Raw genomic sequence first — 26,101 nt, forward strand, 5'->3', positions numbered from 1 at the left:
GCAGAGTCCCATGGAGTAGCAGTACTGCCATTTCCCGTGCAAGGTCCAAATAGGGAACTGAAGCCCAGGGAGGTTAAGTGAATGGCACAAGATCACACAGCATAGGATGCAAAGATTCTGATCTCTAAGTCAAGTTACGACTCCAAGTAGTTTGAGGTTTCCCCTCCGCTGTGTGGCCTTTAGTATCACACACACATAAAGACTATGAGAGAATCAAATTTTCAGTGCCAGCCTTTCCATCCACTGTTGACTCTGGGGTATCCTGGCGCAAGAGCTCTTGAGGGCACAGGAAGAATGTGGTATGGCACATCATGACTCAGTCTTGCTCTAGATGTGCTATACTTGGGCCATCCTGCTATGGAAAGGAAATGCCTGTACAACCAAGCAAAGCAGGCTGTGGAGACAGTGGCCTCCTCCTCCTCGCCATAAGACGGGCTTACATGAATATTCAATAGCCGACGCCCCTAAAAAATCTATTAATCTCCCACCTGTGTTGTCATCTTATCACAATCTGTGGTTGGTGCCAAAAGGCACATTGCAGTATTAAGGAAAGACTCGGAGTTTGAGAAGTGACAGCAATTTTAAAGTGCTGCAATTGGGCTCCATGCAAAACGCGAGTGACTTCCTCATATTTGCTAATCCCCAAACAAAATAACCATCAAGAAATATTAAAACACACATTTTATTAGTTTCATTTAATTTCTTAATTGCTCAAAGTCAGTTTACCCATTTATTGCTGTGTGAAATGCTTAGAGGCAAGGCGCACATTAAAGGGATTATTTCCATGTAATCCCTCCCTCCCAGAGGGTAGGAACTGATCACTTATGAATCCTGATTTACGCTCTGTAACAATATCAAATGGAGGAAATAGTTATTGTAAAATGATAGAGTCAGTAGTTGGGTAATACGGTAGGAGAGTGTAATTTAATAGCAAAGAGAAAGTACCTCATTTTCGGTAAAAGTTATGCGAGCCTTTTTCAGGAATAGCTATTAACCAAACTGAATTTAGCCTCCCATTTTTCTGGCTCTCCCTCTGTTAATTGATAGATGTTGAAGATGTGTAGCCCGTTACGATTTTAATCAAATGGTGTCTGGGAGTAGATGTGATCATTTTACTGGGACTCAGAGTTCTGGGGATAATAATTGCTCTGGGTATTACACTCTCTGTGACGGTTCGCCCACTGCCAGCCTCCCTTCTCGGAAGAAAAAGAGTGCAGGCTCTCAGGTGGCGTCTGGAGGGATGCTGCAAAGTGCACAGGGAAGGGACAGGTGGTAGGAAGGAGTTCTAGGTAAAGATCCAGCAAGAAACTTACGATAGTCTAAATTTCTGGCACTGGGGTGCATTAGAGCTGGCCTGAGACCAGGAAACTCCCAGGATCGGGGAAAACCCATCAGGGACCCAGGAAAGAGCTTTTTTCTTGTTCTGCTGCTGACACATCTCTCTACCTTGAACCCAGCATTATTTTAGGAGCATTATTGCTCTTCTTGGAAGGATATAAGCGTTATACCACCAGAAGAGCAGAGATAAGGCCAGTCCGTTAGATAGGGGCTGTGCCTCCACGGCAGGCTGACCCTCTTCTGATATTCCGTACTCATTCTTTACCTTTACAAATCAGCCTGATAGAAAGAGTATACAAAATAAAACATTTTCCTAAGGCCCTCAAGGAGATTTGCACCATGTATCTTATTAGATTGAAGGCAAAACAAGCTGATACTAGCAGAAAAAAAAAAAAAAAAAAAAAAGGACTGGTTCAGACCCCAGCTGACCTCTTTTGCATGGAAAATTCTCCATATGATTACTGAGCTAATGAGTAATATTTAATGAAAACATTATGCCTTTGCATATATTTGTAAGCAACACTTCTTCCATCTAAATTCACATAGAAATAAGCTGATATGTATAAATATACATCTTGGAATTTGGTGTATTTTAAGGAAAATACTCCTCCACTGTCTCTGACTGTATCTATACAAAGCCCAAACTTCTCAAAACCATAGAATTCAGTCAATCATCCGGTTGACACCAAACATGCGAGTATTTGATGATGCATGGATAAAACAGCTGAACATGAGGCAGGCTCATCCACGTTTCACACGGTGTTTGGGCTTTATGCAAACAACTGGGCTAAACAATCACTAATTAAATACACCCCCCCCCCCAAAACCATCTTTCTCTTTTGACTAGAATCCTTCAGCGTCTAAGGAGAAGGACTTCCAACCAGGATTGTTTGTGGGGCCTGCACGTATTTCCTTTCTGCTGGGACTCTGAACCACAGCGGTGCTGAACTGGAGAATGGAAAAAGCCGTGACACCTTTCTTTCCCACCCTTTCTCTTCCCCTCTAGGTGGAGCTGACAGGCAGCAGCGTCTTTGACTATGTCCACCCGGGGGACCACGTGGAAATGGCAGAGCAGCTGGGCATGAAGCTCCCGCCCGGGCGGGGTCTCCTCTCGCAGGGCGCTGCCGAGGACGGGGCCAGCTCAGCATCTTCCTCCTCCCAGTCGGAGACCCCCGAGCCAGGTGGGAATCGCAACCCCGACATGTGGGATGGTGGGCAGGACCTCTGCCGGCGATTGCACTCAAGTTGCCAGTGTGAAGAGACTATAAATAGGTCTAATGGTATTTAACGATTCCATGCAGCTTTCTGTCCCAGGCAGTAATTAAATAAGGAAGAGATGTGAAAATAAGGAGACATTTTAATAAGTATAATCCAGAGATCTAATTTCAGTTGAACAATACGTAGAGAAGGTATACTAGCTCCTTCAGTTCGTCTTTCACATTACTAGAGGGAAAAGGTTCAGATTTGGAAAGCCCTCTTCCTTTTATTGTTACCATGGCTAAATGTAATGCATTTATTTATTATTCAGCAAAATCTATGATAAAGGCTTCTTGAGTCGTAGCTTGTAGAGAATTAAAAATATTAGGGACTTGCAGAAATCTTGGTTTCTTTCTTTCTTTCTTTTTTTTTTTTTTTTTTTTTGTAAGCATCAGAAGGTACTTGAAAGATGTGAACAGATAAATTAAGGCTAAAAAGAAAACAGAAATGGCTACATTTTAAACTGCCTTTCCACCCTCAGTATTTAATTAGATCAATTGTATAGAGGAATGAACAGAGGTGACATTCCTCATTGGGATTCCTTCCAGGACTCTTATAGACTTTGCATTCAGAATGTTCCCATTTTCATTGTGTTGTACTGATGATAATTTAAGTATTAGGGGAAAATCCATTTATAAATTAAACAAAATGACTTGATATCCATCAGTCCCCTAGTTCATCAAGCTGTTCAAACACGGGGAAGATTGGCTGGTCGGCCTGGGTCTTCCGAGAGCGCTGGTAATTAGATCTGCGAAGGATTTATTCTTTGCTGATTGGGGCTTTAAATTAATTGAAGTTCCACATTTGTGGTTTTGTCCTTTTTGTACTTTTTTAGAGGAGATATTTCATATTCTTGTGTGGTGGAGTGCTTGGCCAAGCAGCAGTGGTTTAAATGTTAATTTTTCTCATGAGAAGTTTAAGATTTTTAATGAATCAAGGCCTGATTTGAAGTGCAAAGTTTTATTTGCTTACTTGGGAAATTATTTTTGCACTCTTTAAAGATGCTTGTACTTTACTTGATGTGTTGCTTTAAAACAGATTTGCAACACAAACTCATTTTATAGAAAGAAAAGTAGAAAAAACCGGTCTTAAGATTAATACTAAAATGATTCTAAGAAAATACTTAAATTTGACCAGCTTAAAAATAATCACAGTATGTTTGCTCACATAGATGGGGAAAAAAAAACATATTTGCCTTTTTGGAAATATTGTAATTCCATCTAAAACCAATTCATGTTTCCTCGTGTAAGTTAACTGCAGCTTCTAGGGCATTATTCTGCTGCATTGGTGAGCATCTTTCTCCAGTGAAGCACCAGGCATGAGAAGAGAGAGTATTTAAGACTACTCCTTACCATTTAAAAATGAAAATAATTTTGTTCACAGGGAAGTCATATCTTCTACTGTTACTCACAGACTTCATTGAGTGATATGTGAAGCTGCTTTTTAGTCATTAGAACATTCCTATCTGGGCAGATTTGAGAAATAGCACATGAAAATAGTTTTTTACTCTTTCCTTCTGGAGATGGATTAGGGAACCTCAATTACTCATACTCCTCAACACTCAATGTATAAAAATTAAAGTTTGTAAAACCCTCATTTCTCCAACTCACAAACCCTCAAGTTTAGATGATCACCAACCTTCTACCAGGACAGCCATCCCTCTACGTCAAAGCCCACAGCAACCCCCCCAGCCTCTGCTGGAACTGCCCCCATGGGAAGCTCAGAAAGGCTGAGCTCAAGGCTGCCCGCTCCATTGGCGAACAGCTCCCAGAGAAAGTTCTCTGAAGATGGAGCCAAAATCTAACTTTGCCACCATTTCTCCTCACTGATCCCAGGTCCGTCCTGTGGGATCTCATTTCAGATCTACTACTTCCTCACCATCCTAGCCTCTCTGATACATGAAGTCAGATATGCCAAATTCTCCCTCCCTTCCTTCTCTTTTCCAGGTCCAACAGCCCCTAATCCCACAAACATTATTCAATAGCATGTTCCTGGGACCCCCACCACCCTGGTGTCCCACCCTAGCCATGCCTCAGTTTGTTGGTGACCCTCTAAGAACCCAGTGGAGCCCTCTAGTTGTAGCTGACTAGTACAAAGCAGAGGGACTGTCCTCTTTCTCGGTTTAGATTACCGTAATTCTGTTAAAACAGCATAAGATTGAATTCGGTCCTCTTGGCAGCCAGATCACACTGTTGATTCATATTGAGCTTGATGTCTCCCCAAACACATGTTAAGGGTAACTTGTCACTTGGAAAAGACTTTGATTGGGAGAAAAAGAAAATCCAGTAAACTTGTAAACCAGTTCTGCTGGGATACTATAGGCTAGAGTCAAAATCACACTGGTTTAAGATGGATTATACGAACTCTGATCAAACCCATGCCTTCCATGAAGCTCCAGGATCCATAAAACAACTCTAGGCACACTATTAGGAGAGTAACGTATCTCCTCTAAAGTTGGTCTGTCATCCAATATTGAAGTATGACTGACAATTTACTTGGGTCCCTTTCCCTGCCCTCCCAACCTTCTTGGAGCCATCCTAACTAGTAAAATTGAAAATTCTGCTTTCTAGGTTTCTTAACCACTGGGGCTCATTAGCAGCAGTGGCATCAGAAGGGTTTATCTTCCTTGATGAAGAATATAGCTCCCACCATTACAAAATGTGAAACTTACTTTGCCTTAAAACTCTGTAGCTTGGTTATTTTCAATCTTAGGCTTAAAAGGCAATTAGATTGACTGTTTAAATACCGAAAAAGCAGTGTAGGGTGATACCTTTCACTAAATATCTTCACTAATGCAGATCGCTGCTCCACGGGAATTACTTAAGAAGTTCACGTCAAGGCATTCCATCCCAAAGCTGCTTATGTTTCTTAAAGGCGGAAAGAATTTTAACAAGATTTCCTAATTCTTGGTAATATGAGGGGACATTTTTGAAGACTTGTTCACTGCAACATAATCTTTTAAACTCTGACGAAACATTCTTTTTTAAATGGTAGTGTAATGTTGTTGGAAAGGGGATATCAGTATGTGATGATTATGAAAATGAAGGTATGGACTTTTTCAGAAGCCCTGATGTGTTCAGTGTAGCATTACTAAATGACTGAAATCTAAATATCATTTGGCATTATAATAAAAGGAAGTAAGTGACTAAACCAGCCTAAGAGGCAGTGATACTGTGCCATAATAGGAATTCGGTTTCTCTGAACTGCCAGCCTTGTGATTGTCTTGTCTTGAAGTCTCAGGATGATGGCAGGGGAGTGGGGGAAATCCCTTGACTGTTAGAAACCCAAATAAACCTTTTACATGTGTGAATAGTTATTAGTAGTTTAGTAAATATGAGGTTTCTTCTAGAGAAATCTTAAAGTCAGGCAGAAGAAAAATCCGGGTGGCCCTCTTTGTAGGTTATAAAGTTCTAGAGTGCCTATGTAGGTCTCAACATTTAGAAAGAGATTGTGCTGTCCTGCAGGCTCCTGCAAGGGGGGGGGGGGGGTGGCATAGAACCTCTAGAACAGGGTGTCTGGATGGTTCCTTTCCTTTTCTAGATCTGCATGTAGCTCTTCATTACTCTTAATGATTCTGTAATCCCAGGATTATGAATGCTATCCTCTTTAAATAAATTTCAGTGCTGCCTCTTTAAATGCTTAACAAACAGAAAAGCAGTTCTTTCATGAAATCCTGCAGGAACTTTAAAAATCTCCTTATATTCCTTAAAATTAATTCATTCGCCTTGTGAAAACTTTAGAGAATACAGAAAACAAAGAAAAAGACCACCAAACATCCTGCTACCCCAAAATGACCACCGTTAGTATGTATAGACTCTATGCCTATCCTTCCAGATGTTCTGTTCCTGTATATGCATGTATTTAGTGTGGAGTGGGTGGAAGATTTGTCCCAAATAAGATCATAACACACAGGCTTCTGGTAATCTGCTTTTTCACTTAACCTTAAGGCAACTTTCCCTGTCATGTTCCTCACTTTAACATAAAATGTCCTTTCTGTCTCCAGTGGTTTGTTTCCCACTAGCTAACAATCAAGTCCCAACTGTAGGACTCCACTGGCAGGAGTAACATGCCTGGGTCCTGCTTCAGAGGGAATTCAGCCAGGACAAGAGGTTCTTGCAGCTTATTGAATGGGTACGAGCTCATAGAGAGAGAAATCAATACTGCACCAGGATTTAGACAATTTAGCAAAACGTATGAGACAGTACTTTTGGTCAAGAATAACTACAGCAGCATGGTTAACCATTGATTGTCTAAAACAGAGGTTATTGTGCTCTGTCTACAGTTTCAGACAGACCTACCCTGTTATGGGGGGTTAGGATAAACATTGTATAGTGTGATCTTTATGCTATTATGCTATCTTTATGTTATTTACTATGCCTACTCTATGTCCTCAATATTTTAAAGACAAGCAGAATTGAAGCTGTTGAGCACTTGTCTGGATGGAAATAATCTGCATTTTCTACTTATGCATCTGTGCTGTGGTAAATTTGATCAACACTTGATTCGACAGGAATGCAGTTCCTCTGAACTCATTAGACAGTTTCACAATAAGTGATTTAATTAGTGGAATAAATGTTTAGGACTAACAATAAAGAATGTAAAAATTTTATCTGAGGATCAGATCATTATTTTGTTTCAAAACCTGCTGAGATATGAGATACACTTGTGCCTTTAAGGGCGAATTATTTACCATCTAGTATAGGGTTGGCAAGGGTAGGGGACGTTCTTTGATTTTTTTTTTTTTTATTGGTTCAAGTTTCCTATCAATGAACTGAATTTAGAAGTCAGGCAAGGGAAACCATCTTACTAACCCCACATCCAACCTCAGTCCCCAGACAATGTGACTGTATCTACAGCACTTTCTGCTGTACTGCAAATGTCAAACAGAAGGTGTAATGGATTTAATATTAGCGCTGGCCAAGGTGTTGAGGGAGCTGTTAATAATGTCACTCCAGTTATTGATCTGAAGCCTTTAAAAATCAAAGAAAAGTGAGAGGTCCCCTACTGGGGAAAGGCACACAGTGACTGGTTTTTATTGCCAATATATTTCTACATATAGAGTGGCAACTTTCTGGAATTATGTTATCACCATTAATCTCTGTGAGATTTTTGGAGTCGTTATATGGTAAGATAATATCATGAGACTGCTCCGCATGCTAATGCTAAAAGATCAGACCAAGTCCTTTTAGACATCCACAGAGCTTGATCATTTGCACGGCAACTACAACAGTTCAAGCTGTTGAATGTAAGATGTTTATTAGCACTAGATTTACTCTTGATGGCAATGTCAGATCCACTGGAAGTATAAAATACAAACTACGTAGTCACTAGGGTGAGCGCCGCTCTACTTTTACCTTTCTAAAACCCTGACTACAAACCCATGTAAGCACAAACCATGCAGTGACTCACTTGAGAAAGAGATGAATTTTGTTCTTAGAATTAGTGTACCTTTTCAGGAAACTGCTAATCCTTCCGTCTGAATGGCAGTTTGTATGCAATGAAATTTCTGCTTTCCATGGTCCCCAACTAATAAATGAAATTAAAATGTGTAATTTATGTTGAATGTTTATCAAACTGTAAACACACATTTAATTCCTTTCCATATTCATACAATATAAGCAAAGATAAATCCACCAGATAACGTACCATGGTTATCTCTGATGGGTTGAATATAAAATACATCCCTACTGTAGCTGTAGCAATGATCCAGACTAGTTCACGATTACCCAACACTGTCCTGCCTCCTGTTAATACCTATGTGCACACGTATGTGTCAAATCTAGTAGTCGGAAAGCAGCCTGACAAAAACTAATCTTTTCATAACCCAAAGAGATCATCATTTATGCATAAACTCAGCTTTTCTACCAAAAAATACATATGCAAAATTATTTCCCTTAGCTGTATCATCGTTATTTTGAAACGAAATAGAAATTATCTTTTGCCACTCCTGAATGAAGATGACGCATATATACTAAAAACAAGCCAGTGCTATTCGAGAGACTGCCTTGCCAAACTCAGAGTCCTTCTTTGGCCTCGAAAACATGACCCTGATGCAGTACTATTTTTCTCATGCAGAAAGTAGACTATTTTTAAATGTCACTTTTATCCCCAGCTATGCTAAGCAAGATCATCTGAACTGCCACAGAAGGAAAGAAATACTTTTGAGAGCGCTCTCCTTGGCATTCAGGGCCTAGGCACACATCACCTTCATTTTGCATGAGCTCACTTCTGCGAGCTGGTGGAGCTGGTCGGTGTGCGCAATGAGGACAATTCAAAGGGACCTTTTACTTCTAGGATCTTGCCTGAGGGAGCTAAAGAAAAGTCAGGTGAAATCTCTTCTTCCCGTTGGGCTATGCTGGCCTTCCAGGCCAGCTCCCAGGTCACACAGCTGTAGTATACTGCATCCCTTTGGGGTTTGACACCCTGACCCACTGAAACGAAGTTGGTGACTCACTTAACAATAGAAGAATAGCCTCCCTTTTGTTCCCAGAGAAGATGGTGGATCTCACCAGAGTTCTGCGTGCCGTTCTGAAACAAACTTTCTCTTCCCAAAGTTAAAATCAAGTGGTTGCAACTCAAGAAAAACTGCAGCTTATGTATCAATTAATATAATGGTATTTACAAACAAAATATGTTTTGTTCAATAATAGAAGCACAGGACTCAGCAAAATACATGATAGTTTCACCCCATTTATATGTAGCATTTTTTTCCTAAACCTTCTATTGAAGGTTTAAAAGATCAATCTTTTAAACCCATTATTTTTAAGTTATTTTATATAGCTTTCTAGGTCATAATTTTGACTTTTCTTTACCTATGGTGATAAGGAGTACATTTTCAGAGTTTCTAAAATGAAACCCAAGACAACTTGTCAATGGATGCACTGCCCCTCTTCATTAAAACACACTGACAAAAATAAGTGGATGTCATTGGATGATTACAAATTATAGATTCTATAACTCTTGCCTTGAACAAAGCACAAGTTATTTGCTTTTAATACATATCACAGCACAGAAATTTCATCCCTGTCCAAATTATACCATTCTGAATTCTTCATCTGCACTAAACAGCAGATTTACGAAGGATCCGTTACCTGGCATTGACTGAGCTTTGCAGGGTGCACAGATCAGAAGAGGCAGAGCTGGCTGGAAACCATTTCCACCCCTAGTGAGCAATTTACTCATGATTGCTTGGGGAAAATACTGGAAATATTGCTTCTGTGTAAAGTCTGCAACTTCCAGTTGTCAGCTCTTCGCCAAGCAGTTATTCTCGAGTATGGCTTTAGAAGCAAAGTGAGCTCAGGCCACTGTGACCTGGCTGGCACTCATATCCTGCTTGGTGTATGCAGAGCACAGAAACCACTAATTACAGGAGTTAATTCACACACTGTCCCTCTGAGGCAGGTCAGTGTGTTATCCTGATTTTATAGATGGGGTGGGGGGGCGGTGTGCAGGGGTGGAAGGGGAAGTGATAGAAAATCCAAGTGGCTTGCCCCAAACCACACAAGGTTTTCAGCAGCCAAGGTTAGAGTAAAGGATACAATATTGGGGTTGAAACAGGCACAAAGCCTAGGAACTAGATGCAAAAAGGAGACAAAACCCTGATAGAAGACCTCCAAGCAGACCCTGGAGAGGAATTTTTTCCAAGAGGGTTCTGACATCCAGAGAGAAATGTAACTATCCCCTGATGCACAGAGTTCATTGGCTAAACCATGTTTTTGTTAAGTATAGTCTCTCACTTAGGACTAAAACCCTCCATATAATCCTTTCCCCTCCCTTCATTCCTACATTGAAACTCCTCATACCACAGTGAATAGTAGCATTGAATCGATTATAGGCAAAATTCAGCCCTGAGTCTCTTGGTCCTCATTACCTATGTGCCTCCTCAACCAACAGCATAACAAAATTGTCTCTGTGCACTTCACCTCTGCTCTGCCTCAGGCTCTGGGAAGCCTTTCCAGGCTCTTCCTTTTTAAACCAGCCTTCCAAGGCAGGCATGATGTGGAAAAAGAACAAGATGAACAATAGGGTCCATCAGGAGTCAGTCATAGCCTCCTGGAGGTCTCTGCTCATGAAACACAATCATGATTTCTTGGGACCCATGGAAAACATCACCTATCTTCTGTTGAAAAAACTAGCTTGAGAGAGAGAAGAAACTGTGTCTCTTCTGGAGTTGTTATTAACTAGAGTGAATTCTTATTCAAGATCCAGGCCCACCTTACAGTAGAGATTATATAGACCATTCCATAATCATTGACTGCATGTCTGCTATGTGTCACACATTACACAAAGCACAGAGGAAATAAAGCTTCTTGCCTTCCAGAAGCTGACCATCATGTGAGGGGGACAGATTATTAATACAAGGCAGGAGTATGATGATGACAATCAGGATACTGTGGTGTATGGGCAGGGTAGCATTGTATTACAAGCCACTGCTATTGGCAATCCTGAGAGAACTGTCTCAGGTTTGAAATGTCAACCCTGAAATTAATAGTCCATGAGTGTTGCTTCTTTGGGAGTGAGTTGCTTTGACATGCCCAAACATACAGAGACCATGACTGTCAGGGACTTTGAGGCACACTGTCAAGGGTTTCCCAGTTGTTTTTTATTTTGTTTTGTTTACTTAATTAACCAAAAAACGTCTGAAGCATGATAGGTTCAGAGGAATATTTGTTCCTCTGACTAGTGATCTTTTGGGGCTCTGTAGGAGTGTTCTGAATGGGAGTACTCCCAACCTATCTTCCTTTCACTGATTTCATTAACAAATCCAGGAAATGCTAGCTTTGGAAATTTGTACTGACTCTTTTAGCTTTTTCTACTCAAGGTGCGACTTGTTGCAAATACTCTAGGAACATTTATGATGATATTAATAAGTAGCCTTTACTGTGTTTTACCTATATGCTACAATTATGAGAGTAGGCATGTCTAAGTAATGTATTTCTCATAATGAGCCTCAACCAAAGCCAGAGATACTAGATGGCTTGCCTCACACCAGAGTGGTCTGTGGCCCTAGAAATTGAACTCAGGCTATGTGTTTTGTTCTGAGTACTTTGCTAGGTGCTTGCAGAGAACACCAGAGGCAAAAGATAGGACACCTGCCCTTAGAAAACTGATCATCATCAGTACAAGACTCACACACAACCACCAAAGAAAGAAGAACAACAATAGTGCTGCTACCTTCAGTTGAGGCATAAAAATGTCAAGTAGTGTAAGAAGTCAGGGAGAGGCTCAATGACTGTAGGTGGCTTTGATGGGGAAGGATGATTCACATGTGCTACATGAAATGGACCCAAGAGCAAAAGAGGTAAGGGATGATCTACCAGGAGAATCATCCCACGTGGCACCATGGGGTGCATCTGGGAGGCAGGAAGGAGCCCTGTCTTCCTCATTGAAGCAAAGGTGTGTCCCCATCTAGGATGGAGCCAGATCCTGGAAGAGCTGGAGTGCCAGGGAAAAGCATCTAAGAATGGTATGATAAGTTCTGGGCATAACTTATTAAACAGAGCAGTGACCCAGTGAAAACATGATCACTTTATTTTTGTATTTTCAAGTTTGAATTTGGGAGGATCCTCCCTTGTAGGTCATATTATATGACATCTAACTGAGACTATGTTCTCCATTCTTCCCAGGCAGCTCTGTTAGAATAGTCTTCCCAGTATCATGCTGATTCCTGTCTGCAGGTAGCTTATGCTCACTGGACTTGATATCTGATTATTTTGTCAAGAATTTGTAGGATTTGCTGAATAGAGTAGACTGGAAGCAAAGAAAACCATTCAAGAGGCCATTTCTTTAATCCAGAAGTAGTGAGTAGATCTTTTTTTTTTTTTAATTTTTATTTATTTATTTATGATAGTCACAGAGAGAGAGAGGCAGAGACACAGGCAGAGGGAGAAGCAGGCTCCATGCACCGGGAGCCCGATGTGGGATTCGATCCCGGGTCTCCAGGATCATGCCCTGGGCCAAAGGCAGGCGCCAAACCACTGCGCCACCCAGGGATCCCAGTGAGTAGATCTTGAGAGGAAATATTAAAGGGCCTTGCAACAGAAGAAATGGTGATTTGCACCAAAGATAATGGAAAACAGTGGAAATGTACCTTGTGGTCAGTCTTTAGCTAGGAGCTAATAATGGTTAATACTCTAGAAATTATGCAAGTCTCAAGCTTTCACGTGATTAGGATTGATGATACCATCTGTCCACTATTTTTTATCAACTGGTAATAAAATCTGGAAAAATTTGAAAATTACAAAATTACATATGCTATTGATCATAAAGTATTAAGATATAAATTCCCTTAGGGTTCAAATCTGTTCCTCTTTATGGTGTATTAAAATATATCATGCGCCTTTGATAAAATATCAGTCTACTGGTCAGTGCTGCTTATTTGTCACAGGATTTCCCCTCCACATAAAAATACCAGAAAGAGCAATGGTAAAATTAGTGACATCATAAAGAATTAAAACCCTGCTTTCCTATGTCCAGCCATCTGTTTATTAAATGGAGCAAGTGTTGATGTTGGAAGAGAATCAAAATTATCTGTTGATCCCCTAAAATTACTGTTAGTCAAAATGAGGCAAAAGTTGATATAATTGATAACATTAAAATGAATTAAAATTTTGACTAATATGTAGGGAAATGCTTTCCATTTCATGAAGGTGATATAAAAGTGTAAAAACGTAAGCACAATAGTCTAAGATTTGTAAAACATTCACTCATTCATTATTTTACTCATTCAGTCATTATTTATTGTATGAATATTGGTCAAGCTCTGTTCCAGTTTGTGGAATATACTAGTCACCAAGAAGGTCCCTGCTCTCACAGAACTTACATTTCACATAAGCCAGCTGATGAAGAGGAATCAAAAGGATCTCTTTTGAAAGATACAGTTCATAGACATCTCCATTTTATAAACAAGGCATAAATCTATACATCAATTTGTAACAGGCCTCTTGGCCTCTGCTTTCTAGAATGGAGAGGTGACACATTCTAAGGCAATATCTCCAAAATGTGTTCCTTAGGTAACTGCCCTGTGAGAGGTTCTTTGTAGAAACGGTCCCCTAAAGAGCAGAGGGAAAAGCTTCATAGTATATCTTCTCATTGGAGAGTAACAATGAGCATTAATCTAATGAACATTTGAAATTTGTGTGATCAATAAGTCTATTTTGTTGAACTCACCTTTCCCAATTTTTTTCACTATGGGAAACCTTTTTTTAGAGAGAGAATCTTCTGACACCCCAGAAACACGTGATTAAGCACAGTGTTGTTTCTACTAACTGGATGCCACTCCTTCCCATCCGCACCTGACTCTTCTTCCAAGACACTCCTATGCAAGCAGGATCACTGTCTAGCCACTCTGCTCAGAGGTCAAGTTATCTCGTTCCTTTGATAGCTCTCCCAGATATCTCTCATCAGTCTTCAGAGTGCCCTTCAAGCTTTCCTAAAGGTGAACTCCTAGGTCAATCTAGTTCATAATCAACTGTATAGTTTAAGTCAAGACCTGTTGGCTCCAAGTTTTACAGTTTTTAGAGCAGCCCTGAGCTTTCATTTTGCAGAGTCTCATATCCTTCTTTTACCGTGTCCTCCTATTCATTTACAAGAGAACCACAAGTCTCTGGTTTCCCACTCACCATAGCGAGATAGGTTATGGTGGAAGGGTATGATTAGGGCTGCCCAGAGCTCTGTACATGCCTTTCCTCCCCCTGAATGATAACCCCAACCAGTTACCACTGGTTGCGGATACAAGGGCATATGTCAGAGCCGTGGGACAGGAGACACAGTGTGGCATGGTCATCAGTTACTAGGTTGTTTTCTCTAATTTGTAGCAATTTAATTCAGTCATCTTACTCATATTATGGATTTTAAAAATCTGTAGTCTTGTTAACTTTCTAGTTACTCTAATAACTAAGAGTTGATAACATAAGAAGATGACAGTCCTAACCCCAATTATAGGACATACTCCTTAAACTATTTCTCTAGTAGTTGCAAATATGTAAGTACTACAGGGTCTTGGAACCAGACAGCATGTGTTCATGTGTTGAACTCCTGGCTCTGTCACATACTAGAAATGTGACCTTGAGCAGGTGAATTAACTTATACATGCCTCAGTTTGCCCGTAACAAAATTTTAGCTCTCTAATATAGGTTGGATAATGGAGTAGGAATAATCACCTGTTGGTTTTAACTTCAAATAAATTAGTATACCTTATAAGGGTGTTGTGAGTTTATACATCTAAAATGCTTAGGGATGCCTGGGTGGCTCAGTCAGTTGAGCATCAGACTCTTGATTTCAGCCCAGGTCATGAGATTGAGACCCGTGTCAGCTCTGTGCACAGCATGGAGTCGGCTAGAGAGTCTCTCTCTCTCCCTTGCCCTCTGCCCCTCCCCCAACTCATGTGCTCGAGCTCTCTCTAAAAATAAATAAATCTTAAATGAAGTAAAGTACTTAGAACAGTAGCTTGATTATGGGCTTCACTGACACCATGCTCCAGTTATCTGACTTAAAGGGCTCAGAGTCTGCTGGATCACAGCACCCAATAGGTATGCTTCTGAAAATTTCCTCACACTCTTCCTATGTCTCTCTCTGTATCCCCTCTCTCCATTCCTTCCTCTCTCCCTCCCCCATCCCCCGTAAGTGAAATCCTTCTGGAAAGACTCCATATAAGAGGAAAGACTCAGAAATACAGAATCTACCTTCCTCCAGCTTCTCTAATGCACAGATTCTGTTTCACAAATTCAGATTTTTTGTACACTTCGTTTTCTTAAAGCAGAACAGAGACACCTAATTCCTATTCTCAGAGGTCCCTCCCACTGTTTCTAGATTCTGAGCACTAAGAGATGCCAGCTAATTTCCCCTCTTCTAAGGCTAGCTTGGAGGCTGCCCAGGTCCACTTTGGAATAGACCTTGATGTTGGTCTCCAAAGGTTTGCAGCTTCTAGCTTGGCTATTAAAATGTTCTGCTTATGACCCCATGATTTAGCCCATGCATAGCATACATGATGTGCTTGACTGCTCTTTTTCCCGCTTTTTCTGGCTGGCCATCATGATGTCACCAGAGCCACAACATGCTCCACAAAAGACTAAGTGACACAGAACTGGATGTTAGGTCTCCACGACCTATGGCTACTTTTACTCTTAAATCAGCTTTCATGCACCCTTCTGGTCTGTGCTGGAGAACAGGTGGAGGCACTCATCTACTAGTTTGAACTTTAAATGGATCCATTTATTTTGTGTAGGAGGGCTTCAGTTCATCACTAATCTTGAGAACTGATATGAGTGTAGATTTTGTGGAGTGTTTCTATAAAAGCAAGAGAGATGCCCAGATAGATGCCCCAGCCATAGGTACTATATATGGACTTAAATAAATAAATTAAGAAACTCATTTCACATAGGCCACCAAGCAGTCATGAGATGTTAATGACTTTTAGTCACCACTAACCTGGACAAAATTCAAGCCAATGACCTATGGGTGAAAGGCACTATATATCCCATTACCAATCCCCTGAGCCATCCCATTGCCCCTGACAAGGTATTTTATCATACCCAGTACAGGGCAGTACGATAGTCCAAATTCCTATACCATCAGAAAATCTTTCATTTAAAAGAGCATTTTAAAGAGAGGCAGAAGACCTAATTCCTCAAATAAAGAAATAATTGCAATTAAGGAAAAAAAAAAACTTCTGGAAGAAGGTTCACATGGGTGTACCTACACACATACACAGTGTTGAGACTTTTTTTTTTAATACCAATATTTATTTTTTCATCATGCTTACTCCACTGCACATTTGATTATGCCTCTGGATATCTAGTAAACTGGCATATCTTGGAGTTCCATTAAAAAAGTCATTAGTTTTAGTTTAACATTTGTATAAAACTGATTCGTTAAACCCATGGTGCTTTCTTTCCTAGCTTGTTTTTAAGTGTCATAAATAAATGACTTAAATGTCCCACAAGACAAATGTTCTTTAATCATCTAATGCACTCATTTATCCTAAGCCTTAACCTTAGTCCTAAATTAAGTCTGTTGCAAAAACATAACTTCATCTAAAAACACCCATCAATCCTACATGGTTTTGATAAGCACATTTAAAAAACATAAACAATCAGACAGTTGTCAATCTGGGTGAAGCCCCGTCCCATTTAAAAGTTATTCACCAGGAGCCATATTTCATGTCCATACTACTGATAGAATTATAAAAGAATGGCTGGAATTCGGATCTTTGCTGAGAGCTCATACTGTGAAGCCAGGGGGTGGGGCTATGGTTTACAAGAGTATAAAATGAAGGGACTAGACAAAAAAGATAATCCTTAGTCCATATCTGATACATTCTGTTTTATTTGTTTTGGGAAGCTATTAATACTTGGACAATGTTGTAAATGCATTAAAATTTCATGATCACATATTTAGTAAATTGCATGTCATGCCTTTGATTAATTTTCATTTGTTCATCGTCCTAAAAATCTGTCAAAGAATCTGGCTGCTCAGAGCTTCCACATGAGTAATGATCACCGAAAGGTTTGGTGCAAGGAAAAAGAAAGGGGGAGTCTGATGGAATAAACACTTGACTAAATTGGGTACTTATTACCTCATAACTAAGAATCCACATGGTTTGGTGAAATCTTCACTTTGACAAGCTCCCAGCTTAATTCTGAATTCATATGTCTTTCATTTACCATTTACCAATGGTGCCCTTTCACAGTAGGGCAAAGATAATCTTCCATTTTTCCACTGGCTTCCTTTGGTCCTGCAGAATTATTACTGCTGACCCCTTTAGGGTTGCTGGATGCTCCCTCTGCCCCCCACTGGGGCTTTAAAATTTTTTAAAAATAGATAAGAGCATTCAGCAAATAGCTAGATTGAGAATAAACTCAAAAATTATCACCAAGGCCCTTCCTCTGCCATAATTTGTCAAATCTGCTGATAGGAAACAAATTCTATTCATAAAGATTTTATTTGGGAGGGGGGGAAACTCTTGTGATTTGGTAGCAATTCAATTATAGTTTTGTGAGATAGTGAGCCCGGAGAGGGAATCCAGACTGACAAGAAATATGACAGGACAGTTACAGAGTGTTTATGCAATTAAACTTTCACTGACAATACCTGCAGAATGATGAATGCGTGGGCGGAGGTGTGTGAGCGCAGGCAATGCCCCACAAGTATTGCCCATTTTTCATTATTATACAACTGTTCAGATCTTTCAAGAACAGCCTGAAGTGAGGTGGAAAAGAGAGTGCTGTTCTGCAGCATGTTAACCAAATGCCTTTTTTTTTACTCCCTCCCTCCAACGGGTCTTGATGTGCCAGATGATAAAAGAACATCTATTTTAGAAAAATGTTTCGAAAAGATTAAGATTTACCCTGAGCTTGACATATATTAATTTTGGATACCAAAAGAGGTTTTTATTCTTTTTTCTATCTGCAACTTTATATCACTTCCCAACCGATAGCATAGTGCATAATTAAACTGTTGGGTTATTCATTTTATGCAAGCAGGTGCAAAGGGCACCATAAAAGTAGGATTTTACTGATGGTAGATTAAGAAAGAAAGGAGAAACTTAAAAGCCTTTTGTAGAGAACCACAAAAGCTTACAGAAGAGATTAATTTGGCTTGGCAAAGTCTGTATTATAATGCCTCAGTCTTCCAAGGATATATGAAAACAGGAAAATTTCAGGATTTCAGGAGCCTCTGAAGGATGGTGTAGGGTTTTTCAGATTAACAGCCCTGATTTGGGGTCTTTATGGGAGACTGTCAGTTTGAGGGGTGATTTTTATTTTTTTAAACAAGCATTGAGATGACACCAATGTCTTAAAAACTGCTTTAATGTGTGTAAGCTTCACCTTGGCAAAATCAGCAGTGCCCAGAGTAACAACTAAAAACCAATGGCAAAGTGAATTCCTTTCAGACCCCAGAGATTGGATGATTCATTGTGGGGAGGTCAGGGAGAAAAACGTTCTAGCCTGTGGCACAAAGATGCAAAGGTTGATGTGAAAGCCATGTGTCTTCCCTTAATATTTACACATCTATTTAAATTAATGAGACTTTACTTGGGAAAAAGAAATGAGACCTATCCTCAAACCATTCATTCATTCCTTCATTTTGACCTCTGGTAAGCTGTTATTGATAAAAGTTTTTTTTTGTTTTTCTTTGCCTAATGGTTGACATTCCTTTGTTAACATTCCTATCTCCTCTGGGAACATTACAAACCTTGACGTTTTTATACAGATACTCAATTGTTATGCCCAACCCCCCCTTATCACTTTCCTAAAGTTGAGTACAGACCCAAAAGCAGAGAGCTGTAGTTACATGCCTACCTACATGACTGTTCTAGGATGAATTTGCGGTTCAACAGTGTGAGCCTCCACACAGCCCTGTGGAGATCAGACTCACTTCTAGAGACTATGTTTACATGATCCCATCAGTTTGGTAAATTCAGTGAAATAACCGGTCACTTCAGTATCATTAAAAATCAGTTAACCTTATTTGTATGATAAGTGACTTGACTATACTTTTCTGTCAAAATGATTAATCCTGAAATCCCCTGTAAACTGTGATCTAAATAGGAGCCTTCTAGAATTCTTTTGTCAAAAAGCTGCACTCTGTTACATCTCCCCCCAAAAAAGACCTGACTTTGTCAGATGTGATTTTTTTTTTAATATACAGTAAAATTGGTAGTTAAAAAAATATTGTTTTCGCATTACTTAGGTGTTAAAATTACACAGTGGTGTTCCTTTATTTTCAAAAACCAAACCTAATCCTGTTAATTCAAAGTGAATAACAAACAGGACTAAGACTTTTTCCCAAGTTGTTACATTTATTCAACCTGCTTGTGTTTTGTTCTTCATCATAATTATTTCCAAGTCAAATCTGCGCTGATTTCCTTGCGGACCCGCGTACCTCTGACTAACTTAAAGAATTGAGCTGGGATAATTCACACAATTCCTCAGGGGTCATGTTCACTGTTTTTTTTCAAGGACATTTTTATTACAAAGCTGATGAAATTTGCATATTAATTCATTTCTTTCAATTTTTTAAGATTAAATGTTGTCAACATGTATCAGTGCAAGGCTCTGACAGTGCTGATGAAATGGGTCAGTCAAGCTTGAACATTCAGAGTAATGCAGCCATCTGCAACCCCCTAGCCCCTTGTGGAGTTCTGTGCTACCGTTGCAACTTGATTAAAAAAAAAAGTTTTATTCACTGCAGGATATTAAAACATTATCTAAGAAATGATATGTGTTCGTTTTTCCATTTACCCAGAAAGTGAATTTGACAAACACTGGGTCTAAGGAGAGCCCGGCTGAGTTGGGGTTAGCACCCTGTCAGTCTTAATTAAATGACAGCCAAAAAAAGCCCCCTAAAAAACTTTTTAAATTTGGCAGAAGGAACATAGGAGAGAACTTGAGTTTAGTGTTTCCTCTCCTGGTGAGGTTTCAGGGGCTTCTCCCATTCACATTCTAAGGAGGAAGTGATGACGGAAAGCTGATAGAATGTCAAAGATCTCTTGTAACTGATGTCCCAGGGTCCTCAGAGGTGGACCTGCCCTTCATTTTAGACACAGCTGATAAGCACGAAGATTCCTTGGTTCCACCTAAAAACCCTCGCGATGTGGTATTGATGTTTACATGGAGATCTTCATTTCTGTCTGCATATCCTTCTGTGAACATCAAGCTGTACTGATTTATCTAATTTCCTTACAGTCAAAACATACACTTGCATCAGATACCCTCAAAGAGCAAGGCCTCCTGGATGAGAAATCCCTGGAAGTGTTACATTAGCCTTTCTTTGTGAACCCTGATAGCTTTCGAGATCTTTTATTTCTCTGTCTCTGCTTTTTGGTAGAAGCCTCTTTGTAATGTAGTAATGGCTTGAATAGATTCCAAAAGCCTTGCAGAGAAAAAAGTTGTTTGGCTGGCTGCTGCTACCTGGAGAGCAAGGAACCCTACCACCACATCACTTCATGGGGCCATACAACTAAAGGAAGTACCTCCACAGCATGAGAAGTCACTTCCTGCACCTCAAGCTATTTTCAGGGAATATCATACAGAACCACCTGACCCAACTTTTCAACTCCCGTCTCTGTGAGAGATGGTGCCTTCTGGGGACCTTCTATAGTAGTTCATAGTGTTAAAAATAAATAAAAAGTATTTTCTTAAAATACCATTTATAGTTAAAACTGCTCAGGCACCAACTGCATCAGAGACTCAAATTGTCAAGGTTCTTACCCTTTAGCAATATGCAATAACTGGCTAATTCCTGGGCAGAGCATTGTCCAATATAGGTACAACATTGTCAGCTAGGAAAGTTTGTTTCCCAAAGTAAAAAAAAAAAAAAAAAAAAAAATACACTGCATAGTAAGAAGGGAACAACAGAAAGGGAAAGTCATCTCAGAAATGGTTTTATCTTGATTTTGAATTAAACTCCCAAACTCATATTACATTGAAAAATCAAAATCAGACTTCACATTGTCGAGTTGGAAAATGTCAGATATGAAATATTTAAACTGTGGAATACAGTCTTCGACTTTGGGTTATAAAACTTTAATTTTGTGAGTTAGTAGCACTCCAATAGTTCAATATTTTTAATTCTACAAATCCATGTTTATTAACTTTCAAGGTTTAAACAGTATCACCAAGTCTATTGAAACTAAATTATTCTGACTTGTGAGAGCTATAGGGTAGCTATAATTTGTTTTCTATTTCTACATAAGTGACAAAGACAAAAGAAAGAACAAATAAAAGGAATTGATTGCCACACAATTCCTTTTTATACTTTCAAAACAACCTAAAACTTTAGCTGGTGATTAAAACCCAGATTCATGTCTGTAGTTTTAATTGTGAGGTTTTCCTGCATGAGCCAGGTGGCACTTCACATGGGGTTAACCTTATGTTGTCATAAAGGGGCGGGGTTGGGGGGGAGGACTCCCATTTTCCTATCACTGAGGGGTTAACTGGTATTCCTCTCAAAAAAGAAAATTGTTTTCTTATCTTCTCTGTATTTAGGAAATGTGAACTGGGTATCCCTACACCAGTTTTAAAAAACCCCTACCTCAATTTTGTAACTAAAGGAGAATATTGAGAGTAGTTGCTAAAGCAGTGGTGACTCGTCATCTTCCTCCGATTAGTACTGTCTTATTCTAATTCCCCAAGTGTGTCATCCCTGGTCCTAGTGATTCCCTGACCTGTCAATCTGTTAATCTGTCAATTTATTTAGCATTTGTTCAGCACCTACTATGTGTTAAGTCAATGAAGTCCTTTCATGAGACAGATGAGGTATTATAGGAAAAAAATCCTCCACCAGGAGAGAGCAAGCCACATTTCCCTCCTGGGTCTGTCCCTACCAGCTAGCTCACCTTCACACAAGTATGGAGACCCTTCAAGCCTCCTTCCTCACCCACAAAATCAAACTAGTCCTCACTCACAGGGCTGTCAAGGGCATTGTGAGAATAATAAATTTGAAAGTGCTTTAAAAACCCTGAAGTGTTGTAAATAGTTCACTAGAGTAACATGTTTGGTAAAGAGCACAACACAAGAGTTTGGGGGTTATCTTCTGATTTTTCTGTTTTTGTAGGTGAGCGAATAATGGTCTCTAGGATTTTTACACTCTAATACCATATCCATAGCAGCTGCTGTAGATTTCGACATCCAAGTTAGATTATCCAACACAGTTTTGATGAAATTCATTCCCCCACCTAACTTAATCTGTAGGTAATTTAGTTTGCTGCCAGAGAAGGAAAGTACATTTGCAGGAAGCCCAAAGTCCTGGTTTCCAGCAAGAAAATGCAGTATGTTTTGTTTATTGCTTTTGTTTCATATATAATGTATATGACTTCATGATGATTTGTTCAGGGAAGAGAAGTTGAGGAGTTACCCTTGCATCTAGAATCTGCTGAACATGCGCTATAAAAGCATTACCTACTTTGGAGTCACCCAAATCAACTTGGAATACCAAGTTCCTCTCCCAGGGCTGTTTCCTCTGCACACATATGAGCTTACAGGCCCTGTTTCTCTTTTAATGATAACATTCTGTGATGGGTCTTTTCTGGGCTTTAGGAAGCCTGTCTTTTCTTCTGCTTCATGTTCATGAAGCCAGCTACTGCTATTCTGAGTCCAAAGTTCTTTTCGAATGCTAGAGAATCTTGTTCAAAATGAAGATTTTTATCACACCCCTGGATATTCGGATGCCTGGTTGCGTCACTGAAACTTTTCTGAGCCATCTTTGTCATCTATATAAACCTGCTTCCCATGTCCATCAGACAGCAGTTCTGCTCACCTTCTCTGAAGGCCAAATTTGCCTTCAGGCTGCTGTGACTCACACAGCCAGGATTTACACAACAGACCGGGGAGGGGGTTGTGCATTGAACTTTTGTTCTTGATTGGAGTCATTGCCAGTTGGGATGAATAGGTTTTGAATTATGTATTCTCCAAATCAAAAAACCGTGTCTTCTTTTTTTTTTTTTTTTTGACATAAAATAACTGAATGATGAGGGATGGGGAGAAGTTGAGGGCAGTGTGTTCATGGCACAGCACAACTGAAAGTTCAGTTTTTAATAAGCAACTAACCCATTCTCTGACACTAGCCAGATCTGATTGAACTTTAGCCCGTCTTCTCAAGTAGTCATAGGAAAGTACATGATCAGTAAACTGATACCCAAAATGATTGTAGGGAAGTAGGTCTTAAAGTTTTAACTTCTCCACAGACTAAATTTCTAGGAACAACCACAGCAATCACATATCCATGTATATCGGAAACCGAAAAATTATTTTCTTTTTTTTTCCTTAATAATATACTGATTTAACAGATGAATCTGTTCTCCTCTTTGAGGGGAGCTTGCTAAACTTGTTAAAGAACTGTGTTCTTCAACCTAGCATAGGCAGGGTAGTTAGGCTGTTCTCCTCAGCCTTTCTCTCAAATGGGTTCAATTACAGTAAATGACCACGAGAACTTCCATAGAAGAACTCTCTATACCTAATACTTAAGATGAATGTCTTCTTTCTACTGTACTTTAAGAGATAGAGACTCATTTTATGACTCACACATCCCACTATCTACAAAGCCCTGTACCAGAGCTATCCTCAAGGAGCTGGAGTTCTGGCGGGGCACCGAGAGGGTAATGACAAGTTACACAAGTCGTCACTCAGTTACAATCACAGGATAGGAAGAACTACAAGATACATAACAGGGGTGACCTCCAGAATTTTCAGAAGGTACATGAATAGTGTTTGATTCCCTGGTTTTATTATAAAAGGAAAGAATGTTTTTAAACATATATATCATATATAAAATATGTGTGATTTTGCCATGAAATTAGGCGGTGCCTTATGCTCTTTGGGAGGAGGAGGCAATTTCTTGATTATTTCATTCATCAAAGCCTTCTTGCTTCAAGAGATTAAAGGCTGCTTCCTCTCCAACACTCAGAAGGTATTCACAGACTACTATGGGAACATCTTACGTTGTAAAAGAATTTTATCCCCCAAAGGAGATAAATCACATTTGTAGAACTTAAAAAATATTTTCTCATTATTTTAAGTGTCCACATTCATCTTGCATTCAGGTCATTCTGAATTTGTGGTCCTCTACTCTAAATATTAGCTGTAAAACCTTAATTCCCTTCCTCAGACAGATTTTACCAAGGCAACTTAGGTATTCTAGAACTACATATTCAAAGTAATTCTTTACAGAAAAAATAATTTATAAGAATACCCATCGTAACTTTTTTGCTATTGCAAAAGTGAGAGAGTAGAACTGATCTATAATTAGTGGGGACTTGACTAAATAAATGAAGTCACACCCACAGACGAAAATACTATGCCACTATTAAAAAAAGTGTTGTTGAACATATACGTATATTTGAATATGTAACAGGTTCCAAGCTATGAAGCCAAAAAATGGCAAGGGGCAGAACAACACCTATAGACTGTTGTCATTTGTGCACCAGGAGAACTGCAGACACACATACTCACAAATGCATGAAAGATCTCTGCAGGTGTATACGAGAAGTTGGAGACACATAAGAAACTCTGGGAGAGGTTCTAAGAAATTTGGCAGCTGAGTCGGAAGCGAAGTTTGTTTTCACTGTATAACCTTCTGTAGTGCTTGAAGTTTTTCCTTTTTCTACCGCAGGCCTGCTTTAACTTCTGTTTTCATGTTTTTAATTGTCAGAAAATAAACTTTAGAAGCTGAGATAGATCATCATGAACTTATTTTAAGATAAAATTAATGAAAATCAAGTACAAGGGAAATCGCTTTCTTGAATTATACTTTTTATCACAGGGGAACCTCGTGTAAGGAAAACAACCCTGTGAAATTGTAAATTCGCATTTATAATATATGTCCTTTATTCCTAAACCAAAGTGCACTCTCTAAATTAGTTCTAGGAGCTCCGAGAAAGTTATTTGCACCGAATCACCAAGCAGTTAGCTCCTCTAGTCTTGCTAGACAAGAAAGGGCACCAGGAAGCAGCTGCTTTCGTGGAGGAGGAGAAGAAAGCGAATCAGAACGCACACGACCCCGTGACCTCTGGCAACAAATAGGGCTCCGTGTGAAACGGGCACAAACGGAACATTCGATGCCTAAAACCCTTTGCCTGGGCTAGAGTAATTAGAACTGTAATTCAGATTTGGGATTTTTCTCCAAGGTTTCACAGCTTATGAAGTCAGCAGAACAGGGTTATTAAATCATAGCCTAGTAGCAAGTCCAAGAGATTTTTTTCTAAATGTAGAAGACCGAGAAAATGCAAGCACCAGCTGAGCAGTCCTGTGGGCGAGGCGGTGAACCCGCCACGGCACAGCTAATGACCTGTTTTAGGGGCACAGCTCATATATTCCAAATAACAGGGGGGAAAGAATTCCAAATAGCTTAACATCATTAAACCCAAAATGCTATTGGATCCTTCCTCTGTGGCATCATAAAATACCTTATCCAAGTGGTGAAGGGATATGCTTGCTGTAAATCATGGAAAGTTTATGCCACCCCAGATGCAAACTTCGCACTAACTTGTTCACTCTGGGGAAGGTTCATGGGTTTCCTTTGTTTGGGGGTTTGGCTTGTTTTTTTTTTTTAAAGCAATAATAGTCTTTGTAGGATGGCTGCCGTGTCAGCATTTATCTTGAAACTCGTGGATATGAGTTCTGACTGGAGTCACCTTTCTGACAAGTGTTATTGCGACTGTGTTTTATATCCCTGTTCAGAATGGTTTCTAATGATAATGCTCTGTCTACCTCGCTGCTTCACACTAAATTATAGATGCCACGATGACAGGGCAGACTGCATCGAGCACAGAGCCTGACTCCCTCTGTGTGATGTCAATGCCTCCACCCTTCTGTGCCTGGAATTAAAAATGGGAAGCGAAGATATGCAAAACATTTGTGCTTAAAAATAATGTTCTGTCAGTTATTAAACAAGTGATATTTCATTTAATCAGCTCAAGGGATTATTTTAAATGAAAAGGCAGAGAGGATGATTTTATTAACACATTCCTGCCCTAGAGTCCTACTGTAATAATTCTTTACCTGCCTAA

At 39.7% G+C, this 26,101-nt stretch overlaps 1 protein-coding gene across 5 annotated transcripts in view; it reads left to right on the forward strand.

Annotated features, from left to right (window-relative positions):
• The window catches only part of NPAS3 (neuronal PAS domain protein 3), an 845,222-nt gene that overhangs the window by 717,243 nt on the left and 101,878 nt on the right, over positions 1–26,101 (forward strand). For all 5 annotated transcript variants that reach the window (XM_038544466.1, XM_038544462.1, XM_038544464.1 and 2 more), the window contains one exon: positions 2,345–2,519. In XM_038544466.1, the coding sequence (XP_038400394.1) occupies positions 2,345–2,519 (175 nt within the window). The remainder of the gene's footprint in view (positions 1–2,344; positions 2,520–26,101) is intronic.

The sequence above is a fragment of the Canis lupus genome, chromosome 8 (genome assembly GCF_011100685.1).
Source record: "Canis lupus familiaris isolate Mischka breed German Shepherd chromosome 8, alternate assembly UU_Cfam_GSD_1.0, whole genome shotgun sequence".
Lineage (NCBI taxonomy): Eukaryota > Metazoa > Chordata > Mammalia > Carnivora > Canidae > Canis > Canis lupus.